Here is a 22,280-nt window from a genome sequence, read left to right as displayed (position 1 = left end):
CTATCTACTGTCTCTGTGTCATTGTTTTAAAGCAGCAAAGACTTTGAAATCTGAAATCCAAACCACATTCAGATTGTCGTCAGAACAGGAATAAGAAAAAAAATACCACTTATAAAAACAAGATGGCGCTAGTGAGGTCTGCTACCGAATGAAGTGAAGTGTTTGTGCTTTTTCTATTTTCAAAACATATCAAGCGGACCGGATTGAACCTCCTAGTGGGCCAGTCTTGGCCCATGGACCGTATGTTTGACACCCCTGGTCTACTGCAAAAGAGAAACTTCACCTATTGGTACTGATTTCAAGAACAAGGGACAGAATTAGACATTTGTGAATTCCTTTTACGTACAACCAGAAAATGGACCAAAATAACCGTGCCAGGTTATGTTGGTCCATTTTCTTCTCAGGTGATGTTAATCAGCCAATCAAATCCAAGCATTCAGACATTTGAGAGTCTTTGCCTCTGAGTGACCCAGAGAGGGGGGAAAAGAGGAGGTAATTATCAAGGTGTGTTCAAACAGACGAAAGTAGATTTAAAAAAAAAATCTACACTACAGATATTTATTTTGACAAAACAAATAAATAAACCCCTCTCCTGAGCCATTCTTCCAGAAATATCCAGAACAGGAAGTGCCAGCGTTCTGTAGAGCTGCTGAAGTTTCTTTTTTTCTTCTTTTGTCTACTTCTAACGTGCTCGCTCGCTTGCCTGTTTACCCCTGTCAGGTTGAACNNNNCATCCTTGTCTTGGACTATCCTCCTTCCCTGCTTTTATGTGCTCTTCCTCTTGCAGTGGGCTGCGAGCCACTTCAGTGTCCAGCGAGCAGAAAGTGCAGCTCACTCCGAGGTCCAGCTCCGGTGGCCTTTTGGCTGGAGCGTCTGTTTCCCCCTAAAGAAAATCCTGCTGTAGCGCACGGAGCCAAGGAATGTCAGAAATGTCTATAACTGCCCTCCTTCCTTTTTTTTTTTTTTTTTTTCAATCCTCGTCCTTTATGCCCCTCTCCCTCCTGTCCTCCATATGGATTCCTCACCTCTGCGGGAGGCAAATTTGTTCCCACACTGCAGCGCCCCCACCAGCACGCTACACAGCCATTCATGCGGTTGATTAATTGGTGACTTCACACAAGGAATCCTGGCCTCGTCTCCTTTGACTTTGGATAGTGGAAGTGACCATTAGAGGGAGATTTAAGACAGATGTTGGAACGCTTTCTTCTGCCTCTGACTCCTGAGGATCCAAACAAATTTAAAGAAGCCCACCAAAGCTGGTTGTCGCATCCTGATAACCCCGCTTTCAAGATCACATGTGGATTGAACCTGAGTTCTGACTAAATGGTTTCAAAGCAGTAACATGTACCGAACTCCATCTGTCATCCTTGAGTTTGTGTAAAAACAGACAGTAGAGCGACTGTTATTTTTCCTCCTGTTGCCCCATGCCCACAAAGCTGCTCCACTGTGTAAATGTACTTTACACCAGTCAAACCTCGTTCAGACATCGGGGCCGTCGCACTTTGATCCCTTGAGGTTTTTCGGTGTTTGAAAATGTAAACTTGTAGCAAAGCCAGACAGACCTCATTCCGCGCTGCTGCAGAGTTCAAAACGGTCACTTAAATGTTGTTTGACAGCAGGGTGATACTCTGACTGCAGCTTTTCCATCCGCCGGGCTTTTAAAAAGCTACAAGGCCGAGTCACACTGTACTTTCCATAACTGTGTGAGAGCCGAGGTTGGTTTGATGAAAAACACACCTCATGTTCGAACACGCTCTGCAGTCCATTTGGTAAGACAGTGCTGTCTTGATCAAAAGAGAAGAGGATACTGGTCCTCAAGTTGCGAAAGAAAGCTATTTTGTAGCTTTTTTTTAGCCACTGTCCATATTTTACAACAGAAAAGCACATAAATATCGCAAAAGAATATGTAATAAAATATAATGAGACTTGAACACCATGCTGATATACTCGCAGGAATTGAAGAAAGGCGCATACGGAAATCATTTTCAACTCTCTCTCTTTTAGGTTAATAAAAAGCAATAGTTTTCAGACAAATACTAATTTAAAAATCATTTCCATAGTACACCTGAGGAGCTCTGATGGTCATCCGGTTCTCAGCGGTGTCCCTCAGGTAGCACCGAAACTCCCCGGGCCCCATTCACTCCATGACCCGGGTGAAAACAACATCCTGTCAACCCAGTTAGGATGAGGATTCCTACATTGTTTTACCATAACAACTGTGTGTCAAGAATTCTGCCCTTGGAGGGCAAATACCATGAGGTTGTGAGAAGAGAAGAAGCCTCTGGGATGAGATGTGAAAAACAGTAACTTTTAACCTCCAGCACAAATAACTACGTCATCTTCGGCTTCAGTTTGAAGCAAGGGAAGTGTCACATTCAAAATGACTGTCTCTTGCACGCAGTGAAGTTGCCCCCTAATGGTGTTCCACGACTTTCATGGTGTCACTTTTTGAAATGGAATGCTACCTGTTTTGATGTTTACGTTCAATGGGCAAATCATTTAGCAAGAAATTACCATCAACTATAAATAATAAAAATAAAATGTGAAGGTAGTTATATATTTTTTAATTTCAGATTAATGCTAATGATATTATTACTATTTTCAAAGTCCTAATAATAGGTTAAATTACACAAGTTCCCTTGTGAATAATTGTTTGACAGCCCTTTTTAACTTCATAAACTACATAAACATAGAGCAGGGGTGTCAAACATAAGGATCATTAGGCGGTTCAATCCGGCCCGCCTGATGAATTGTAAGGTAAAAATAACAGGAACATTTCGCGGTTATGATATGTTTTGTAAAGTGGTTAAAACATGTCTGTACTAATTGTTGAAGAGTCAACCCTTTGTAGTACTTTGACATACTGTACCGTACACCTTATGTATATAACTAGCACATGTCACTGCAGTCACTGTGAAGCACTCCTCATTCCAAGAAGTCAGTTAATGCTGAGAACATTCGTTTAATTCGATTTCAATTAAAAGCTCATTTTTCTAGGCCAGTCTGTCACTCTCACAAACGTCCTCCTCCTGCTGTCCAGGGAACCCTCCCCAGCTTCTCCTCCCTCCTGATCCCACTGACCTCCTGCGCCGCAGTGTCTCTCATCTCATCTTTTAACTGTTCTGTTTTTCTCCCTCGCTGTCTCCCTCAATATCACTATCTCCAGATCTCTTCCACCTTCTCAGAACTACACGTCCCCCTCGCACCTTACATAATGAGGAAATTCCTTCATGCTTATGTTTCTGATTATGTTGCTATTACACAGCCAGTACACTAATGTCAGAGCCATTAAAAAAGCACAGAAGAGTCAGAAAAACAACGTTGGCTCCCCCGGGGTCGGTTGGCCTTTGACCTTCAAAACTGTCACTCCTCAAGCCCGGTGTCTTTATAAATATTGCCTGAGTTCATCGTCGCGTCACGAACGTCTTATACAATGTACACAGCCATTCCAATGGTTTTCCCCGTAGGAATGTTCTCATTTGGGCTCCACAACACTCTCACCACTCCCTCACAATTAGTTTGCACCCGCTTCACATTCCAGGGTGAAGGTCAGAGTTAGAATCCAGCAGACCTTTACAAGAACCTTGAAGACTCGTGAAAGCCTGGAATAAGTTTAAGAACTGTGGCCCAGAGCTCTGGGGCTTCAGGCGTCAAAGCACGATCGACAATATTTCATTGTCGCATCCTTGAACAGTCAGTACGGTTGAACGCTCAAAAACACTAGTGGACCGTGAAAATGTTACACACACACACACACACACATATATATATATATATATATATATATATATATGTCAGTATATATGTATATATATATGTGTATGTCAGTATATATATATATATACACACATATATGTCAGTATATATGTATATATATATGTGTATGTCAGTATATATATATATATACACACATATATGTCAGTATATATGTATATATATATATATGTCACTATATACATGTATATATAAATATATATGTGTCATATATTTATATATATGTATATATTTTCGAGCTATATTTGATTTGAATTTTTTTTTTAAATACATTTCAGTCGACCCCATTTGAATTCCAGGTCGACCCCGCATGGGTTCACGACCCCAAGGTTGAAAAACGCTGCTTTGGGTTGTCAACATACACAATCATTAAGATTGTAAAAAGAGAGATTAAAGGCATCACAGGACATCTTAGAACAACAGGATAAGTACCACGTGGCCAAAAGGACTTTGTACAATTTTAGGATATCACTTTCCAGTCCACGCTGTCGTAGTAGCTTCCAGAAGCAGATTGGTGATGAATTTGCTTAAATAATCTTGTTGAAAGTGTGCAGTTTAATGAAACATGTATAACGTATATGTTGACGAATAAGATACCGACAAGTTGGACTTTTTTTTTTATAGAGAAAGTACCTCTAAAAACCCTTCTGTGACAAACAAGTGAGAGCTGGATTCACGGTCAGATTTCAAAAATTTTATTTACCCCTGTGGGGCAATTCAGTGTGCTAAGGAGGCCTGCTGGTACATTTCCACTTACTACTTCCTAGTTTTACACAACTGTATATTTTTCTTGCCCCAATTAAAGCCACAGTCACAAAAGGCTAATTCAGGGCGTTTTGGTCCAACCCCCCCTCGCGAATTTCTGACCCTGGTGACATCACACGTCTCCTGTGACTGTGTTGACCTTTCGGAGGCTGGTAGAAGGAAATCATAGGAGGATGAAAACAAGTTTAAAGTTTTAAAGTTTGCCATGTTCCATTATCGGACATTGCCAGCAATTAAAATAAATAAATAAATAAAGATAATAGTCTTTTACGAATGTTTGCAAAATAAAAGCAAAGAGAGAGTTTCCAGAGGAGGCGAAGCTCTCGTAACCACAGGTAATATGTTTCTCATGGTGGTGCATTCACTGAGAGGGGGGGAAATGCCTTTGGTCAAGCAGAGTTATTTATTCTGTGCCTAGAAACAGCTAAAGAACAACAAAAGCACTCTCAACAAAGAGAGGCATGACCTGATGCTGCTGCCTGTTTTCCTCCGTTTGTGGGGACCGTATCCTCCACCGCACAGTGCACTGCTGGGAATCCACGCACCACACAATGGCCACGCTGAGTTCAGAAAAAAAAAATATCGAAGAAATCCAAGCCAAACAAAGGACACGGTTAACTTAAGACCTTTGAGGTTCAATTCCACTGCGGTTAAATAAAATAAAATCAAAAACCTGGCCAGGTCTGTTGTTTGGATTTGCAGGAATGAGACAAAAACTGAGCAACACTTGCCCGAGTGGCGACGTGAACTCTGTCTGATCTGACTCTTCGAGTGAAGAAGGGAGTCCAGGACTGACCAGGAACAAATTTTGAGGTCTTGATTTTGAAATCAAATTGCTCTTGATGTTTACTGTAGTTCCAGACGGGGGAGTGGGAGTCTGTTTGCCAGAACCTCAATAGGATTCTTCTAGGATTCTGCGTCAAACTATTCTCCCTACTGGAAACATAGAAAGGCACCACTTGTGAGCATTAGTAGTTTGAAAGGCGTGAAGTGAGATTTTTAATTTAGAACTAAGTATTTTTTCTGGATCTCGTCAATTCTCCGCTAATCCTTTCAATCTCATTTTACTGCAGGATTCAGAAAAAATGTCAGAAATGTAGCCATCATATCTTTGAGCGATTATCACTTTGGTCATCCCTGTGTTCTCTCCCATCTCAGTTATGCAAGTTATTTACATGTAGAACTATGTGTACGCTCACACACTGTCTTTGCTTTCATGTTGTTTGCTGACGTCTAAACAACAGAACGATAAGTCAAAGAGGTCACGAAAAATATTTGGGACAACAATGTTATCTGGATGAAACCCTGTACGGGTGGAGCGCTTCTAGTCCTTTGAGTAAAAGGACTCGTCCGCCCTCCCAGAATCACCTGGACTTTCTTTGAAAAGTTCTGAGCAGCCTGTCACTCATAAACACATCTGTCAGTCAACAGAATTCCTGATGTGACAAAAAAGTTCTGAGCAGCCTGTCACTCCGTCAGTCAACAGAATTCCTGATGTGACACCTTAGCGTAGCGCCCTCTTGACAGCATTGGCAGCTGCTTTACTTTTGCCGCGTAAGCAGCAACCAGTATCAGTAACCTTTAACAAATAATATTATTCACGCAATTTTAAGATAGCTAAGGACAATCTGCGTCAACAGCACCTTGTTACAGACTATATTATAGCGGAGAACAAAGGTTTAGGCAGTGCGCTAATCATTATTTACATGCGTCACCATGGTAAAACTCTCCATTGATTTGCCGCAGAGGTACAAGTAATGAGCATGTAAACACGCTAATGAGCGAACTTAGTCATGTAAGCAAGGTGCAAGGTTTAATTATGGTACATTATAGGAATTGTGTTGATTGTAGATCATACATTGAACAGAGTGCAATGACGAACATATGCAATATATTATTATTAAGACGCTGTGAATCAGCTATTATCTTAGCCATTTTTAAATTCAGACCTTACTACATGTGACCAAAGTCTATGTCCCTTCAGGTCAATTTGTCTTCAACAAGCTTTGATGTCATCACTGTTAATGGTTTTTATTTTTATTTTTTCAGTTTGAAGCAGAAAACAGGATTTACAGCTGCAAAGACATGTCTGTTATTTTTCTCATAGCAAAAATTGAGTGCAAACTTACATAAATGAAAACACAAGATGTTCTCCTGCCAATCTCTGGTGTTTGTTTTAGATAAGGGAGCAAAAACAACTCGATCTTTTGGGAGTTTGTGTTCTCAGACTGTGAGCACAGTTCGTGTCCTGCAGCTTTTATGCAACAGTATGAGTTGAAACTTACATAAACCTATAAATACGCAGAGCTTACCAATCCCTGACAACACATGTTAGTGTATATTTATATGCACATGTCTCTAAGTAAAACCATAAAGGAAAAAGAAACCCTGTTTGTTTGTTTTTTTGTCTTGCATAATAAGAACAACAATTGAAATGCTGTGGTTTTCCTATCATGCTAAGACAATTTTACATTAAATAAAGTTTTAAGATGTTAAAAAGCGATAAAGACAGATAACAGTAACAGTAAGACTGCTGTAACTAAAACACATTTACACAGAAAAGGGAACAGGATGTTTCTCATACGTTTGTCACAGACAGTTTCCTGTGACATCTCCAAAACCACAGAATAGAATCACACCTTAGTGTCTACTGTTATTCCTCACTTTACCAACTCACATGTCAAACACCGACATGTGGCAAACAATTACGTCTTTGGCCGTGAAGGGGATTTTATTTTGAAAAGTTTGTTTATATGACATACAGATACAGTAACACAAAGGTAGATGCAAAAGTACAAGGCTAAAACTGAGCTGAGGGAAGCAAAGGGTTAGCAGAGCGTGAACTTAGATGGAGAAAATATCAACGTTAACATAATTACTATTTAAATTAAAAAAATAAAATGCGTGATGGAGAAAATATCAACGTTAACATGATTACTATTTAAATTAAAAAAATAAAATAATAATTTAAAAAGAAGTTCAGCTTAAAAGGAGTTAAAATGTCACCAAAGGTTGTGGTAAAAACTGTGGGTTTTCCAAGAAGTAACTTAGTTATCCCAGAAGTAGCCCATAATTAGCATTAATTCATTTATAAAGCATATACTGCATAATTAAGCAGTATTGTGTGTGTGTGTTCTCTCTTGCTGCTCCTTTTGCCCGTTCAACCTTTATAAACCGACACCCTCAACGGTGACTTCTGTGTAATCATTATAACTTAACAGTCGGGAGACTGCATGACTGAGCGGAAGCAGGCAATTATTTATGAAGTGACACGCTAAAGAAAAGGTCCATTATGGAGACCTTACACAACTGCAGATCTAGTTTCCGCGTGTTTTACCGTTGTTCTGGCCCATTTGCCTTTATGTTGACAAATAAATCTGCAGTATCCAGTGACAGGCAGAAAAAGAGCTTCGGAACAGGTCATAAAAATATTTCACGATTTCTCGTGACACACTGAAAGAGGCCTTATTATTTCAAGGACCTTTGACGCACAGGCTGCGCCAACAGCACCACCACGAGGAAGTTTGCCACACTAACATATTTTACCCTTGGGCCACTGTACAAACACATCACAGGGAGTGAAAATAACACGAACTATTGTGCAGAACCTAGCATTAACTTTATTAACAAGATGGCTCTCGTGGTGTGAGAATATTTTTTTTTCTTTTCTGTTTTTTTTAATGAGGTTGGATTTCAGAACGAATCAGATTTATTTTTTACCATACATTAATTTGAATAAAACACATTGAACATTTGCAAAATATTTAAAAAAAAAAATTCTACTAAAAATACTTGAACAGAAACAGTTTTTTTTTCTGATTTAGCCTTGTAATATATATATATATATATATAATTGTGCTTTTTCTACTGTCACCAGGCTAAACATAAGTAATAAATTATTACCTTTGCCATGATAGCAATTCAAATTTAGGGGATTATAAGTTATTATTAATAAAATCAGGTGAACTGACTTCACGTATCCTAAACCAGACCACTTTGCTAGATTTTGGAATGATGACCTGGAATATTAAAAACTTTTGAAGACTCTTGGTGAGTCAAAATACATGATTCTGTGGCTCTTTATTATAGAACATTCAAGAAATGTTCTACAGTAGCTGCTTGACATCATAATAAAACAGTCAAAGTGAGTTTGACTTTACCAAAAGCCTTATCAAGTACAAAGAGTAGATGTGACACAGACATTTAACTGGAGGCAGCAAAGTTCAAAATGCTGAAATTTTTGTGAGGAGTGACCGGCAAGAAATATTGAGATAAAAGTGGCAGGAAAAGTGACGAGAGAGTTCGGACCGGAATCGGAGGCAGAAAGTTCAAACAAACACCAATTTTCCAGTTTGAAATAAAAAACAGATTATGTATTTGAAGCAGCTTGTTGTGTTTATTTCACAGATGTACAATTAAGCTGTGATCGTCCTTTTTCTTTCTCGGTCTGCCGTCTCCTGCTTGTGCACTCCCTTTCTCTGTCTCAAAAGGAAACAAATGTTCTCTGACAGAACACTAAAATTAAAAAATGTACAAGGGTACAAAAATTCCATCATGTTTCTTTAGAATTCCTTTCAGTGAGACTGAAAAAAAAAAAGATGTCAAAGCAGAGATTCAACAGTTGGCTTTAAAACTGACTGATATTTTGCCCTGGATTGTAATCCCTTTAAACCTTCAACATCTGGATGTGCTGACTCAGGTGTTGCCCCATGTTGACTAATGTTTCTAATGTATCTATTAGCTTCAAACTTCATCTCCTAGTATAATTACCCATAGTGCAACACTCTCACGCAGGTAAATATGCAAGTTTTTTGTTTTTTGCATAAATAATATAAAACTACATACAACACAGGTAAAATATAACGACATTAATGTAATAAGACACACGACAGATCTCAACTAATGCTATTTTCGCTGGAATGAATAAACAGTCATTTAAACTGAATAGTTTTATGTCATTAAGAATGTGTTGATGAGGTTAATAAGAAATGGCAGCATGCTGGACATCTGATGGAAAAAGTTACTTTTCCTTAAATTATGTAAGAGTTTAAGGACTCGAATAAATGTGAAATTCAATTTCGGATCCTATTTAGAGGAAATTATTTACTTAAGTAAACTGTAATAGTCATAATATCAAACAGAAAACGGTGTCAATGTCTCAGCCAAAGTCGACAGGTGACCATGGGAACCGCCTTATTACTCACAGAAACGACTACTGTTCAACAACACGCAGACAACTCTGAAGACAATAATTACGGAACACAAAGGTGACAAAATCTATTCATCAAACGTCCCCTCCAGGATGCTGTCAAATGTGAAGGGCATGAACTTGAAGCCCTGTCCCGAGTAGAACTTGTTTTGGAACTCCACCCTGCAGAGAAAACAGAGCAGCAGAACAATGACTGGGAAGTCCTTCAAAAAAACAAAAACAAAAAACAGACAGACGCTCTGCGGTGAAGGCTTCCAGGTTGTGTCATGCTAATGGTTGCGGTGACCTCTGGTCTTCATGCCACAGTCTGCAAACACACACACACACCTGCAGCCCTTATCATTCTGGACTCGGTTGTGAAGGCCAAGATATCTAAGCTTCTTCTCCACTGGAAAATGATCAGGCTCTATTTTTAAAACGGCCGCAGCCAAGTGATGGCTGGATGACCTTTTCATGGAGCTGCTACAAATACCTGCCATTCCTTAGTCTGTCAACGCTCTGCAAGACGGCCATCGCGTGCGAAGAAAAAAAACAAAACATTAGGACTTCGACGTGTCTCTAAAGTAAAGCTTTGGGAAGGAAATGCACCTGGAAAGAAAAATAAAAAGGAACAGGACAGGCTGAGTGAACACCTCACTGTTACACTTAACAGTAGCCTAGAACAACGGTTCTCAAACCCCCAAAAACAGCATTAGCTTTTAGCTCGGGACACCTTTGCAAACCCACAGACAATGCTTCAAAATATGTAAAGAAACATCTACTTTTACAATGTATTTTCTTACTTTCCATACACTAGCCAATAACAATTACATTTGTTATGCATAGGAAAATGTATTAACGAATATGCGCTAGCTAGCTACACGCTAGCCTAAAGAGCAGAGCAGCTAGGCACAAACTACCACAGTCTACACAGATTATGACGTCACGTTGAAGTTACAGTTTTCACATGAGGTGCGTTCAGGTACGATCGGTAACTTGAGAATCGGCTTTTACATATTGTATGGTTTTAAAGCTTATAAACAATGTGTATAAAATATCTATATTTTTTACATTTCCGCCTTATGGCAACCTACACGTTGGGAATGACTCGGAACACTGTAATAAAACAACACGACATAATGATCCGCAGGCTTAACTCTTCGTTTAATTCTAAAATTGCACTGCCCAATACAAGAAAGGCTTGAATCAACCAACGGTGGTTGATAACTGTGAGTTAATCCGGCCTCTCTCCCCGACCCTGTTTTCAAGACTACACTGGGAGGGAGACAAAGTTTAGTCTGTGGCAAGCTTGGTAATCAGGACTGCTGAATACCTGAGGACAAAGCCAGACACATTCGAGGTTACGGAACCGCAGAGTGTGTGGGAGACTGAGGATTTATTTGACACCACAGAAACACACTGTAAATCTTGAGTAACTCGGGTGTCTCCCTAAAGGACGCTTTCGCCCTGAAATGCGCTGGCGCATGAATCCTGTTCCATTCAGAACCTGACCTGTCGTCTCTAATTAACCGAATTCCACTGGCCGTCGTCATCACTAAAGTAGGGCAGTGAAATTCACTCATTTAATCTTTAGCAAAATATTCACACTTGTAGGAAGTTTGAATATGACTTATAACTCGGGTTACTTTGCCTTCAAAAATGAAATGAAAATTCCCTTCATGAGCGTAATGTAAGAGTGATAAGTTGTCTTGTGTACCTGAAAAGTTAGATTTACCCAGAAACCAATTCGACTGTATGTGCTTTTGTGCAACCGACAACCTGTAAATACACCTGGTGCCACCAGATAGTGCTAGAGCTCTGTAACAAACCATGTGTTATTTGGCCACAGAAGGCTGTAGTATTTCGTTATTGTATAAATATGTATGGCAGATATCACTACAATTTATATTCTATTTGTGTTTATTGATTTTTACATTTAAAAGCAAATAACAATGTACTAATAAATTAGCTACTGAGTCTGAAACAGCACAAAGGCAGAGACCCTGAATCTTACCAGTGTAGCCTCAGAGCGTGTAGGAAGGCGGACAGACCCTCCATGATGAGCAGAATGGCTACAGTGAGAATGGCGAAAAACACAAACACAAGGGACAGGAGGACGAATCCTGCGATGCTCCTGGAGGAGAGGCCGATGCGCATCACCATGGACCACAGCACCTCCGACAGTTCTGTGGGACGACGCAGAAAAACACCGAGTGAACCGCTGTGGCGTTGAACCCACTCGAGGGGCCTTTAATCTGAGATTATAGTCACTGCGAGCTCGGAGGCTACAGACTCACGCGCATGAGCCAGGCTGAGGGCCCAGAGCCTCAGGTAGGAGGCGGTGTTGGAGATGCAGCCCAGGCAGTATTCTATGGTGTGGATGGCCTGATGGACTGCCATATCTGCAAAGTTAAACTTTGGGAGACAAAAATATCAACATTAAACTGTAGAAGACAACATTTGTAGAACAGTTTCTGAAGTGTGTATGATTGACCGCCCTCATAGAAATCAGAAGAGAAACCATCATCTAAGAACCAGGTGAACCCAAAAGAAACAGCCGTCCAGTTATACACCCTAACACATAATCACACCGTAATGAAGACCACGGCCAACGGCACAAGCTACACCACAACTCCCCCTAACCCACGTCTCTGGAAAAGCGCTAACCACACATCGACTTAGCGCATACAGTTAAGGAGTAGCAGCTACCGAATTACAGCGTAACCTGGTGTTAATAAAGTCAGGAGAGGGAAGAGGGAGGATTTTTTTTTTTTTCAGCATGCACTTTGACAAAGGGTGAGGAAAGGTTGCGGGGTGGAGGTGCAGCTTGAGTCCTACCTCTTCTTCCTCGGGGGCCTTGAAAGCAGTTGACAAAAGGCAACGCTTGGTTATTGTGAGCACACACACACACACACACACACACACACACACACACACATAGTAGACAGACAGACAGACATATGTAGCAGGGAAGTAATAAGAGAAAAAAAGTTAACTTAGAAAACCAGAGGAATACAAGCTCAGAAAATGTCAAGTCTGCTCAGGTGAGAGGTGCAGAGTAAGATGATGAAATAATACATCATATCACCTACGACAGAGCAAATGTTTATGCAAATGGTATTGTGACAGTGGTGGTATGAAAATCTAAATATATCGGGTTCATCTGATTAATGGACACAAAGGACGTTCCTGAAATATTAAGACAGTTATTCCCAAAGTGGGGAGTGGGCCTCTCCTAGGGGCCACACAATATCAGTTTCATAGGATTTACAGTTCAGGGAGTAGCTTCAAATGTGTCAACATTTGGGGGCTTCACAATAGTCAATCTACAAAATGGGGGGAGTATTAGGGGAAAGGTTAGGTCAAAGAGTAAGTTGGTTCACTGAAGATTACTTCAACTGAGTTACTGTGAGATACTGTGTTGACAAGATTGGGAGAAGACATGAGATCATCATTTATCAAATGATCAATCAGTTAAAAAATAAACAAAGCAGTGACCAACGGGTGGCGCCATAGACAAAAGTGACGTAAATTACACACCCATCTTCATCCTGCAGCCTAAAGTTAGCATTTGTAAACCATGTAAAACCAACCTGCCTAATGCATATTTAACAAATGACACTGTCAAAATGTCAAACGTTAAATATGGATGTGCCACGGTGTATCAGCTTCTTATTTTCCGTTGTCTCAGTGGCTTAATTATTCAAGGCCACGATAACGTAGATCCCGTTACCTAGATGAGAACACGGTACTGAGGCCAGGGCCTTCTTACCTCAGATTCTTCATCGCTTTGCTGAGCCAGCTGATCGTGTTGGATTATTTCAGCCTCATCCTCCGTGGGCCCGTTGCCGACCCTTATCCCGCCGAAATTCTGCGTACCCTACGACACGGAGAGGTGGAAGAGGCTAAAGTGAAAAAAAGAAAATGAACAATACCTAAAGCCACATCGACTGCTTTTCTATTTCACCGTACCAAGCGCCTTTGCCACATATGCTGCCGTCGCATTATCAGGGTTTTCACTATTAACATGCAGGGGATACAAGCCAAGGCAATGAGCACCAGGATGGTCTGTACGGCCATCTGGAACCAATGAGAGAAAACAGATTATTTCCAAGGCAGCTTTTCTTTGGACGGCCAGGAAGACGTGATAGAAAAACGTGGGACTCTGACCTGGCCACTGTACAGAGGCGTGCCGCTGACGTTGAACAGAAACATGTTGATGAAGGCAATGAGGAGACTGGGAGCCTCCTTGGAGGTGAACACATTGTATGCGATCCACTTGTACAAGACCAGAATGACCAGGTATCCGAACAAACTGACCATGAAGACAATCTCGGGGATGAAGCCAAAGTAGATGTTCAGTGGCTTCTGGAAGTAACTGCAGGGAACAGGGAACAGCGGTTAGAGCTGTGTCTGAAAAATCATGGAAACAGGAACAGGATCTAAGGTTTGAAAAGAGAACTGAAGTCTCACAGGTGATTGAAGAGGCTGAGACTGACTCCGAACAGCATGTGGATGACTCCGAGGACAATGGACATCTTCATCTTGAAGGAATTCAGGAATGTCAGCTTGTTGGTTGCGATGTTCCATATCTGAAAAAACGCAAGACAATTCGGGTTATTGAGGTGTAGAAAATTTTAAAGGTTTTCTAAATAAATATATATTTTTTTTTAATACATGACAGTCAAAAAAAATGCATTTAATACTCACTGGGTCGATGCCAATGGGGTATGGCCCTTTAAAAACTCCAGCTACTGCTGGATCCAGCTGTAGAACTTTGACATCCTCCAGTGTTTCATCCCTGAACCAGACCCAAATATGTTAAGAGCCGCAGAAGTAGAGCGCTAGCTCAATTTAGCTAATTCCACTTACGTCCAGTTGCCTCCAACTCGAGGGTCAAACATGGGCCTCACGCTCCAGCCCGATCCGAAGACATTGAGCGTCTTGGAGAAGCAGTCGTTGTAGATGATGCCCGTGTACATGGAGAATATTCCCATCAAAAGGATGATGTAACGACCGGCAAAGAGCATACTGAAAATCTGCACCAAAAAGAAACAAAGAACCAAAAATAAATAAAATTATCGTTTACATTTAAGTAGGAAGCACCAAGGTTTGTTTCACACACGAGGACGGTGTTGGACACAATGAATGGCAGTGATGGGAATTGTACCTCATTGTCATTCTTCTGTGCAATGAGCCTGCTCTCTCGCAACACGAGGTACAGAGCAGCACAGGTCATGAGAACGCCATGGCCCAGGTCGCCAAACATGACAGCGAATAGGAACGGGAAGGTGATGATGGTGTACGGGGCTGGAGATGGGATGTTTGGAGAGGGCAGGCAACACATGAGATAATGGGATCAAAACATTAGAGGAGTGACTAAAAAAATAAAAAATAAAAATAAAAGATGAAAGACAGCAGTTATGATCTGGGTGTGTTCCCGGTGATCAAAACGTGGCGCGGGCTTTTACCAGGGTTCATCTCACGGTAGTTTCCGATTCCGTACGCATCAACGATGTTCTGGAATCCCGAGGTGAACTTGTTGGTCTTGTTATAGGTGGGCGGAGTCTGCTTTGTCTGCATCCTGTTGAGAATGGAAGGCACAGTGGAGCCGCTTTTCTCCTAAAGTGCAGAAAATGATACACTTTTAGAAATGATGATTGCAGCAATACATGTAACCTTTCTATAAAAACCCAAATGGTCAAAAGCTCAGAAGCTGTTTCAATCTCATAAATTACAGTAAGGTTTTATTTTTTTTAACCTATCCTGTCCTGCAATTTAATATAATTAATTTCACATATTTTTATGTTAGACCAATTTATTTCAAAACAACAGATTGTGAATGGTGCCTTTGTTGCATAATTTTATGCTTACTTAAAGTGTAACGAATGTGAAAGGAGTGAAAGGGAAGAATTTAGGAGGAAAATTGTATTTTCTGATTGGCATATAACTGGATGTAACTGGAAGTCAACAACTGACTGGTAGTTTTTTGTTTTTTTTTGCATCGACGGCTCGTCAGTTACTCACCGTCCCTCGACGCAGAGCAAACTGGATGGAATCCAGTTCGGAGACGGGACACCACACCTCAGCGATCAGACACTTCTGGGTGACGTCGATGTTGCAGAGGTTGAGAGTGTGGTAGATGGCCTTCATCTTCCTCACCTTGATGAACCACACCCTCACCGTCTTAGCCGCCGCCTGCAGCACCCTCTGTCTGTGATCCTCGGTCTGGTTCAGCACCTACGGAAACGGACCGATAGAACAAGAAGTTGTCATGTGACCCCTGTTGCGAGTCACCTGTAACGGACACTAAGCTGTGCAAATAATTAAAGAATTAAAATTAAAATGTAATATTATTCTGTTTACACCGCATGACCTAAAGTGATTTGAGTTTAATTAACTTAATTATTTAAGTAGGCGAACGCCATTTAAGTCATGTTGTTTTTCAGGCTTCTCGTTTATCTTTTAAATAAACATTTCACGTTAAAACTTTTTCTGCCTAAGGCAGGAAGCTGACACTCCTAGTCTGGGTCTGCTCTATTCAGCTCAAACTCCCATTTTTTTTCCCTTTTGAAGTTTTGTCCTTTGTAATAACACTGACTTCAAGTCTTATCACTGTTGACGAAAATATGTAGCCTTCCCATCATTGTGTACCTCATCTGCAATTTATCTTAGCCAAATGTGGCCCTTCAGCTTCAGGACTTTTTCATGCAGCTCAGGCCTGTGTTGTGGCTCTGTTTTAGTTTTTTTGCAGCTGTGTCGAGCAGAGAAAACAGTACTGTCTGTACTTGTACTGTTACATGTATAATATCTGGAATCTGATAATAGTATTGTTATTTATGCTGCAACATTTTTTCAGGGATAAAGCCCCAAAAAAAAACCTATTAATAATAATAAATAAAAATAGCTTTTCATGTTAAAAAAACTCTGGCCTTTACTAATAAATTAGAAAAAAAAAATTAATGTCTTGACATTGACACATGCAGAGAAATATTCTTTACAACTAAAAACCTGTCTCATAGCGGTGTGAGATTAATATCCTTCCTCTTTTCCTGTAAAGTGTGAATTTTCACACACTAAAACCTTCTGATGGAAGTAATGAGAAAGAATAAGGTTTGAGGGGAAAAAATGGAGTTTTCCTACCATTTGAAGGTCTTCAATGCGAGCGTTTACCCCAGCTAACATCTCTTTCCTCTCCTGTGGGGTTTCTGGACAGGGGTACAAAGTGGCCCTGAATCTAAGGAGAAAAGAAGTACAACTTAAAATCCAAGATACTGTGGCTGGAGCTCCTGAGGTTTGATGAGATTCACTGACCCCTCGCAGATCTTCTTGACTCTGTTTTTCAACTGGTCTCCTTGAAAAAAGATGATGAAGACTGACTTGTGGACTTGGTCGCCCTGCAGAACCGCCATGTATAAACATTAATGGTTTAGTCTGAAGACATTATATACGATCAACGTTGATTGATTGATCGATTTGTGCAAAATGGTACTGACTGTTGCTGGGTCCTCCAGAGGATCTTCGATGTCTGCCTGGCGCAGGAAGACGTTTCCCCTGCAGACTCTCCACAGCATCCTCTCAAAAGTAGGAATACGCTCTCTGCCGATGACACCAGCTACAAACCTGAAACAAATGGACAAAATGTCACTGTTGTTACTCGTTGAGGAGAAAAATGCAGGGATGACAGAGCTCCTTTGCTACTTTTTACAGTGGGAAACCCCAACAAGAAAAACATTGTCTAAAAAACAAACAGGTCATGTTGTATAGCACTTATTTTGAGCATGTTAAATGGCAAAAAAAAAGGTTGTTAGCTTCATAACATCCATTTTGATTCAGTATCTCAATGTATTCTGCTGACGCTCAATTTCATAAAGAAAATATTTTTGAGAAGCTCAGTCTAATTTACAAAAAGAAACTTACAACACCAACACAAAAGACAGACCGCTGAACTATCAACTACCAACACCGCAGCAATGACAAACTTGTCCTGCAGCCTGTGGTATATGCAGTTGCGATACAAACTGTAGAGAAATCTCTTTCCTGTTCACTCTGCAAATATAAATTCTACAAGTTTTAAAGCAGAAAACGGGCCAATTATTTACGGAAAAAATAATTAATGACCCTTGGTCTGTATGTGTTAATTATTACAATATGAAACTTTGCACAGATATAAATATAACAAAGGTGATTAATCTTTTTTTTTAACAGATAATGATCAGACATGACAATATAATGTGTCCGTTTAACTAAATGTGAAATATTAAAAAAAAATTATTTATATATATATATAGTTAATATTATGGTTTGTCTATTAAAATGTTAGAACTTTTTTTTTTTGGTTTTCTATAGAAAACAATCATGTTCCATTTGAGGAGGAATTACTGCGTCAGTTTTTAAGATATGTTTTCCTGAGTGTATTGAACATCTCCGTAGCAGAAACGACTCACCCCAGTCTGAGAGGAGCCCCTCTGATCACCTCACTGGGATCCAAGGGGGCATGAGTTTCCTCCAGCAAACTGGGGTCCTCCATCTGAATGAGTGTGAGAAAAAAAAAACACACCAGATAAGAGAACTTTGGCTGAAGAGTTAATGTCTAAAGAGACACTGGATGTGTTTGGGTGAATGATTCACCTCTATTACAGCTCATGACAACATGTAAAAGGTCACTTAACAATGCAACACACACACATTTGTACAGGCAGTGAAGTGAAAAGGAAGTGAACAACACAGTAGTGACATAACAGAATTTAAAACCATGCTGAAAAAAACCTCCATTCATTTAAGTTTATATATGTGTGTGTTAAAATATAAGACCCTTCATTTTTAACATTTCATGCTGAAGTTACACGTTCTTGGTGGAAACACTTTCATTTATATCAAAAACAACGTATTACGCAAGACGGAATCGACATTTTCAATTAAGCTGACCTCGTCAAAAAATTGCTGCGTGCGTCGCAGAATGTGCTTGAGCTCAGTCAGTTCCAGAAAGTTTTTCTTTAGTGCTTCTTGGTTAGTGTTGATTTCCTTCAGCTCATTCTCCAGTTTCTCAAACGTGGCCTGTTGGAGCAGCACAAAAAAACACGTCAGCATCGGTGCGAGGCAATAAAAGGCTTAGCGCTTGTTTATTTGTTAGAAGAAAAAAAACTTCATCACCTCCAGGTCAATCATGTCCCTTGGAAAAGGGACTTCAGGGTTTTCTCCTGTGTCAACTATTGCTATATTTGCCTTCTTGATTTCTTTCTCCACAAACCCTGCAAGAAACAAATTTGGATATTATCTGTCTTCCCTCCTTTATTTTTTATTAAGTTCAAACTCATATATATAATATTAAAGTCTTTAGACTTTACAAAAGGATAACTTTACCACCTTCTTACAGTTAAGCTTTGTTACCAGCTAAATTGTATTTTTTTTATTGTATTTTTACTTTTTTATTGTTTCAAACCAACTCCACTGACAATATACGTAGAGTGATTTGTCTCCCAACCAACCGAAAAGAGACGCTTTCAGCCGAGCTAGTATTCGTAAGTTCACGTACTCAGTTTGCGATCCATCTCCTCACATCGTCGCACTTCATTGACGAACTTTCGTTGAAACACATTCACATCAGGATTAAGCTGTCGGGGAGTAAAAAGGGAGAGGTCAAATTTTAGCATCACCATCATCAGCAACTTTAAACACATACATATCACTGATCATCAACTGACAGCCAAACCCAGCCCAACTCACAACTGGACTCCAAAATATACAGGACCTTATAATGTCAGAGAAAAATATGATTTTTATCTCATTTTATGCAAGTGTCCAGAAAAATTCTGGTGTATGTAGTTGGGGACCTCGGATGTATATACAGTATTTCATTAAAGGTTGGAAACTTTAATCTTTAAATATTAAAACAGTTCGAATGAATAATACAGCACTGCTGACTTTCTCCAGTTACTCCTCAGCCAACACTGCCACACAAATGCTTCCCTCAGGTCCTGTCAGGAATGGCCTTACATATGCATGGAATGAGGGATCAGCTGTAGCCACATGATAAACATGATGTAGAAAGCATGCCCTTTGTCAACAGTTTTGCTTAAGAAAAATGTCAAACAGAAAGTGGTATTTAACTAGTTTGGGTTTTTAGATGGGAGTGGTGAAGAAAATAATTAAGAATTGTTTTAAATTGAGAGAAGATTTTAGGAAAGACCAAATACAAACTGACGGACTATTGGTGATTGAGCTGTGTCAGTGAAGAGCTGTACTTGATCACTGAAACAACTTGCTCTTGTGTTTGCTCACATGACCATTCAGCACATCCATTTGCAATGCTTCTTATATGACATATCTTCCATTTCCCTTCCCACAATGGGATTCCGAGAAGCTCTTCTGAGAGATACACATTAACCAGGGATAGCTGGCCCACAAACGTAAACCAGACTTGAATCAATACGCCTGCATTAAATTGGCAAATAAAGTGAACATCGGAAGCCTTACATCTCGAAACTGGACCATTCCAATCTCCCCCAGCTCGCTGACACAACAGTAGGCAGCTTCAGACTGAAGGAAGAGCTGACCCAGCGTCATCTCTTCACTCCTGAAAAGTTCCCCCATGTTGGTGTCGGAACTGAACGCGTTGCACCCACAAAACCTCTGGAAAGTGAAGAACAGTGTGGTGTATTATTATTATTATTATTATTATCACAAATAAATGCAAATCCAATTTTCGCTGCAGCTCTTCTCCTGATGGCATGCAGGGGTCAAATGTACGAGGCCATCATCGGCCGTGTGTGAGTTCAGTTCAGCACAAGTGTAAGATGTTGCCATGTGACAGATCCCATGATTAAAGCTGGAATGTGCTTGTTTGAATGGAACTTTCATCTTTAGCATTAGCATTACTAGCATTACTGTAAATACAAGGGTCTGATTAAGTTGCCGGGTTTAGGGCTGATAATCATTAGTAAAAACTTTATCTTGCTTTTTCTGACAGATTGCTAGTATTATTTAGGGTCTGGGTTATTTAAATGATTTTAAATACAAGAATAAATGACAAGCACGTGATGCACATTTAGAAAGAAAATTATAATGCCAAATTATACCAATTATCTTATGAAAATAAAACAAACCAAATAACACTGCCAGATTTGAACTGGCTACATCCATGCTGTTACAGTGTAATTTTATTAATGAGCTTTTATTTGTTTAGCCTGTCTTGATGTTTAACCTCTTGAAAAAGACATTGTTACTACTGTAAAACCACCACAGGGAGCTTATCGATGGGATTATGAGGTATCATGTGACCTGTAGCTCTTGTAAACCTCAACACCCCCAGGTTCAGAAAACCTGTTATTTTTTAAAAAAAAGAAAAAAAGAAAAAGAAAATAAACGCACAAAAATATATATATAATTAATTAATGAATTAATTCATTAATTAAATGTGTTTTAATAAGACGATCCTCGGTCTATTGCGGCTTCTCCATTTACAGCTGGAGATCTTACAGGTCCATAAATAATCAAGATAATGAACCAAACACAGGAGAAGTAGATCGAACGACATTTTTCTAATGTGAAAATTGCTATATACGCTAATGGCAATGATACAACTTGCCCACATTGGCGTTTTTATTGAAATGACAGCTAGTATGCTAGCCCTACTGCTCAACTTAAATTACATCGAACAGCAAAATGACGAAACTCGGTGGAGACACTGGCTTTGCGCTATTAATGTAAACTTCATCTAGAAACAAACACTTGTCATATTTAACCACAATGCCAATAAATATGCAAATTAGCATTTTACAAAGCAAACGGCTAATAAGACAGCTAATGCTAACTAAAGGACACCTGTTCGTCATCTGACATGGTGAGTTTTTAATACAACTGTAGACAACAGTTGTTGGGCTTTTTTCGCTTCCAGTCTTAGTTGTTTTTATCTAACTCTATTTAAAACGAACTGAAACGGTCTTACTGCTCCTAGAAGAGTCCCGTTCCTCTCCACAAGTTTCCGTCTCAGCTTCCTTCTGTTTACTGTGGACTGGTTAGTAAGTTAAAGCTTAAGGCAGACAAGCTGGAGTTCAGTCTTCAAAAGAGGAAGTGTCGCCTTTTTCCTATCCCTCGCTCTGCCCCTTCTCTTCCGAATACCGAGTTTCAGAAGCGCAGTCGCTTACGATATAATTTTGAAAGTCACCACAGGAAGTGTTACAAGTTAGCCTGTCGACTTGACTACACCTAGCCACTTCTGTATTGTTAAACCGCGGATAAAAACTTACTTATATTATTAAATTATATTTAAATTAACATAAATAAACATTTTAGGAACTATGTTTAGAGTTGTTTGTTCTTCTTCCACACTAACAAACACATACACGTCATTATTTTTCTGTACCATTTATTAAGAACACTAATATTAGTGCAAGGCATTTTGTTGAGAATTCTAGTTTATATCTAACAAATATACAAAAAACAACAAAGGGAAACATTTTATGTGATGTATTTAAAATACACGAAGTAGATTTGATAGGAAACATTAATATAAATTATAAATTTGTATCCCAGCAGTCAACAGTGTGACAAG

General features: G+C 39.7%; 1 protein-coding gene across 3 annotated transcripts; it reads right to left on the bottom strand.

The window, feature by feature from the left end:
* Positions 1–9,516: 9,516 nt before the first annotated feature.
* On the bottom strand, positions 9,517–21,855 carry atp6v0a1a (ATPase H+ transporting V0 subunit a1a). 3 transcript variants are annotated; one of them, XM_008330028.3, is made up of 22 exons: positions 21,675–21,855; positions 20,204–20,359; positions 19,263–19,341; positions 18,881–18,978; positions 18,656–18,784; positions 18,175–18,257; positions 17,224–17,350; positions 17,042–17,124; positions 16,871–16,964; positions 15,755–15,967; positions 15,199–15,349; positions 14,898–15,037; positions 14,600–14,766; positions 14,438–14,528; positions 14,201–14,319; positions 13,898–14,105; positions 13,700–13,807; positions 13,500–13,607; positions 12,566–12,610; positions 12,025–12,142; positions 11,742–11,913; positions 9,517–9,910 (listed from the first exon to the last, which is right to left on the bottom strand). In XM_008330028.3, the coding sequence occupies exons 2-22, from the start codon at positions 20,318–20,320 to the stop codon at positions 9,817–9,819; spliced, it is 2,544 nt and encodes an 847-aa protein (XP_008328250.1). In that variant the 5' UTR covers positions 20,321–20,359; positions 21,675–21,855; the 3' UTR covers positions 9,517–9,816. The 3 variants fall into 3 exon arrangements, with proteins under 3 accessions (XP_008328250.1, XP_008328251.1, XP_008328252.1); XM_008330029.3 differs by having other exon boundaries at positions 12,566–12,583; positions 21,675–21,854; XM_008330030.3 differs by lacking the exon at positions 12,566–12,610 and having other exon boundaries at positions 21,675–21,852.
* Between the last annotated feature and the right edge of the window lie 425 nt (positions 21,856–22,280).

Source organism: Cynoglossus semilaevis, chromosome 17 (genome assembly GCF_000523025.1).
Source record: "Cynoglossus semilaevis isolate Cse_v1.0 chromosome 17, Cse_v1.0, whole genome shotgun sequence".
Taxonomy (NCBI): domain Eukaryota; kingdom Metazoa; phylum Chordata; class Actinopteri; order Pleuronectiformes; family Cynoglossidae; genus Cynoglossus; species Cynoglossus semilaevis.
The sequence above is the reverse complement of the archived record's forward strand: the minus strand, read 5'-3'. Positions and strand labels throughout refer to the sequence as shown.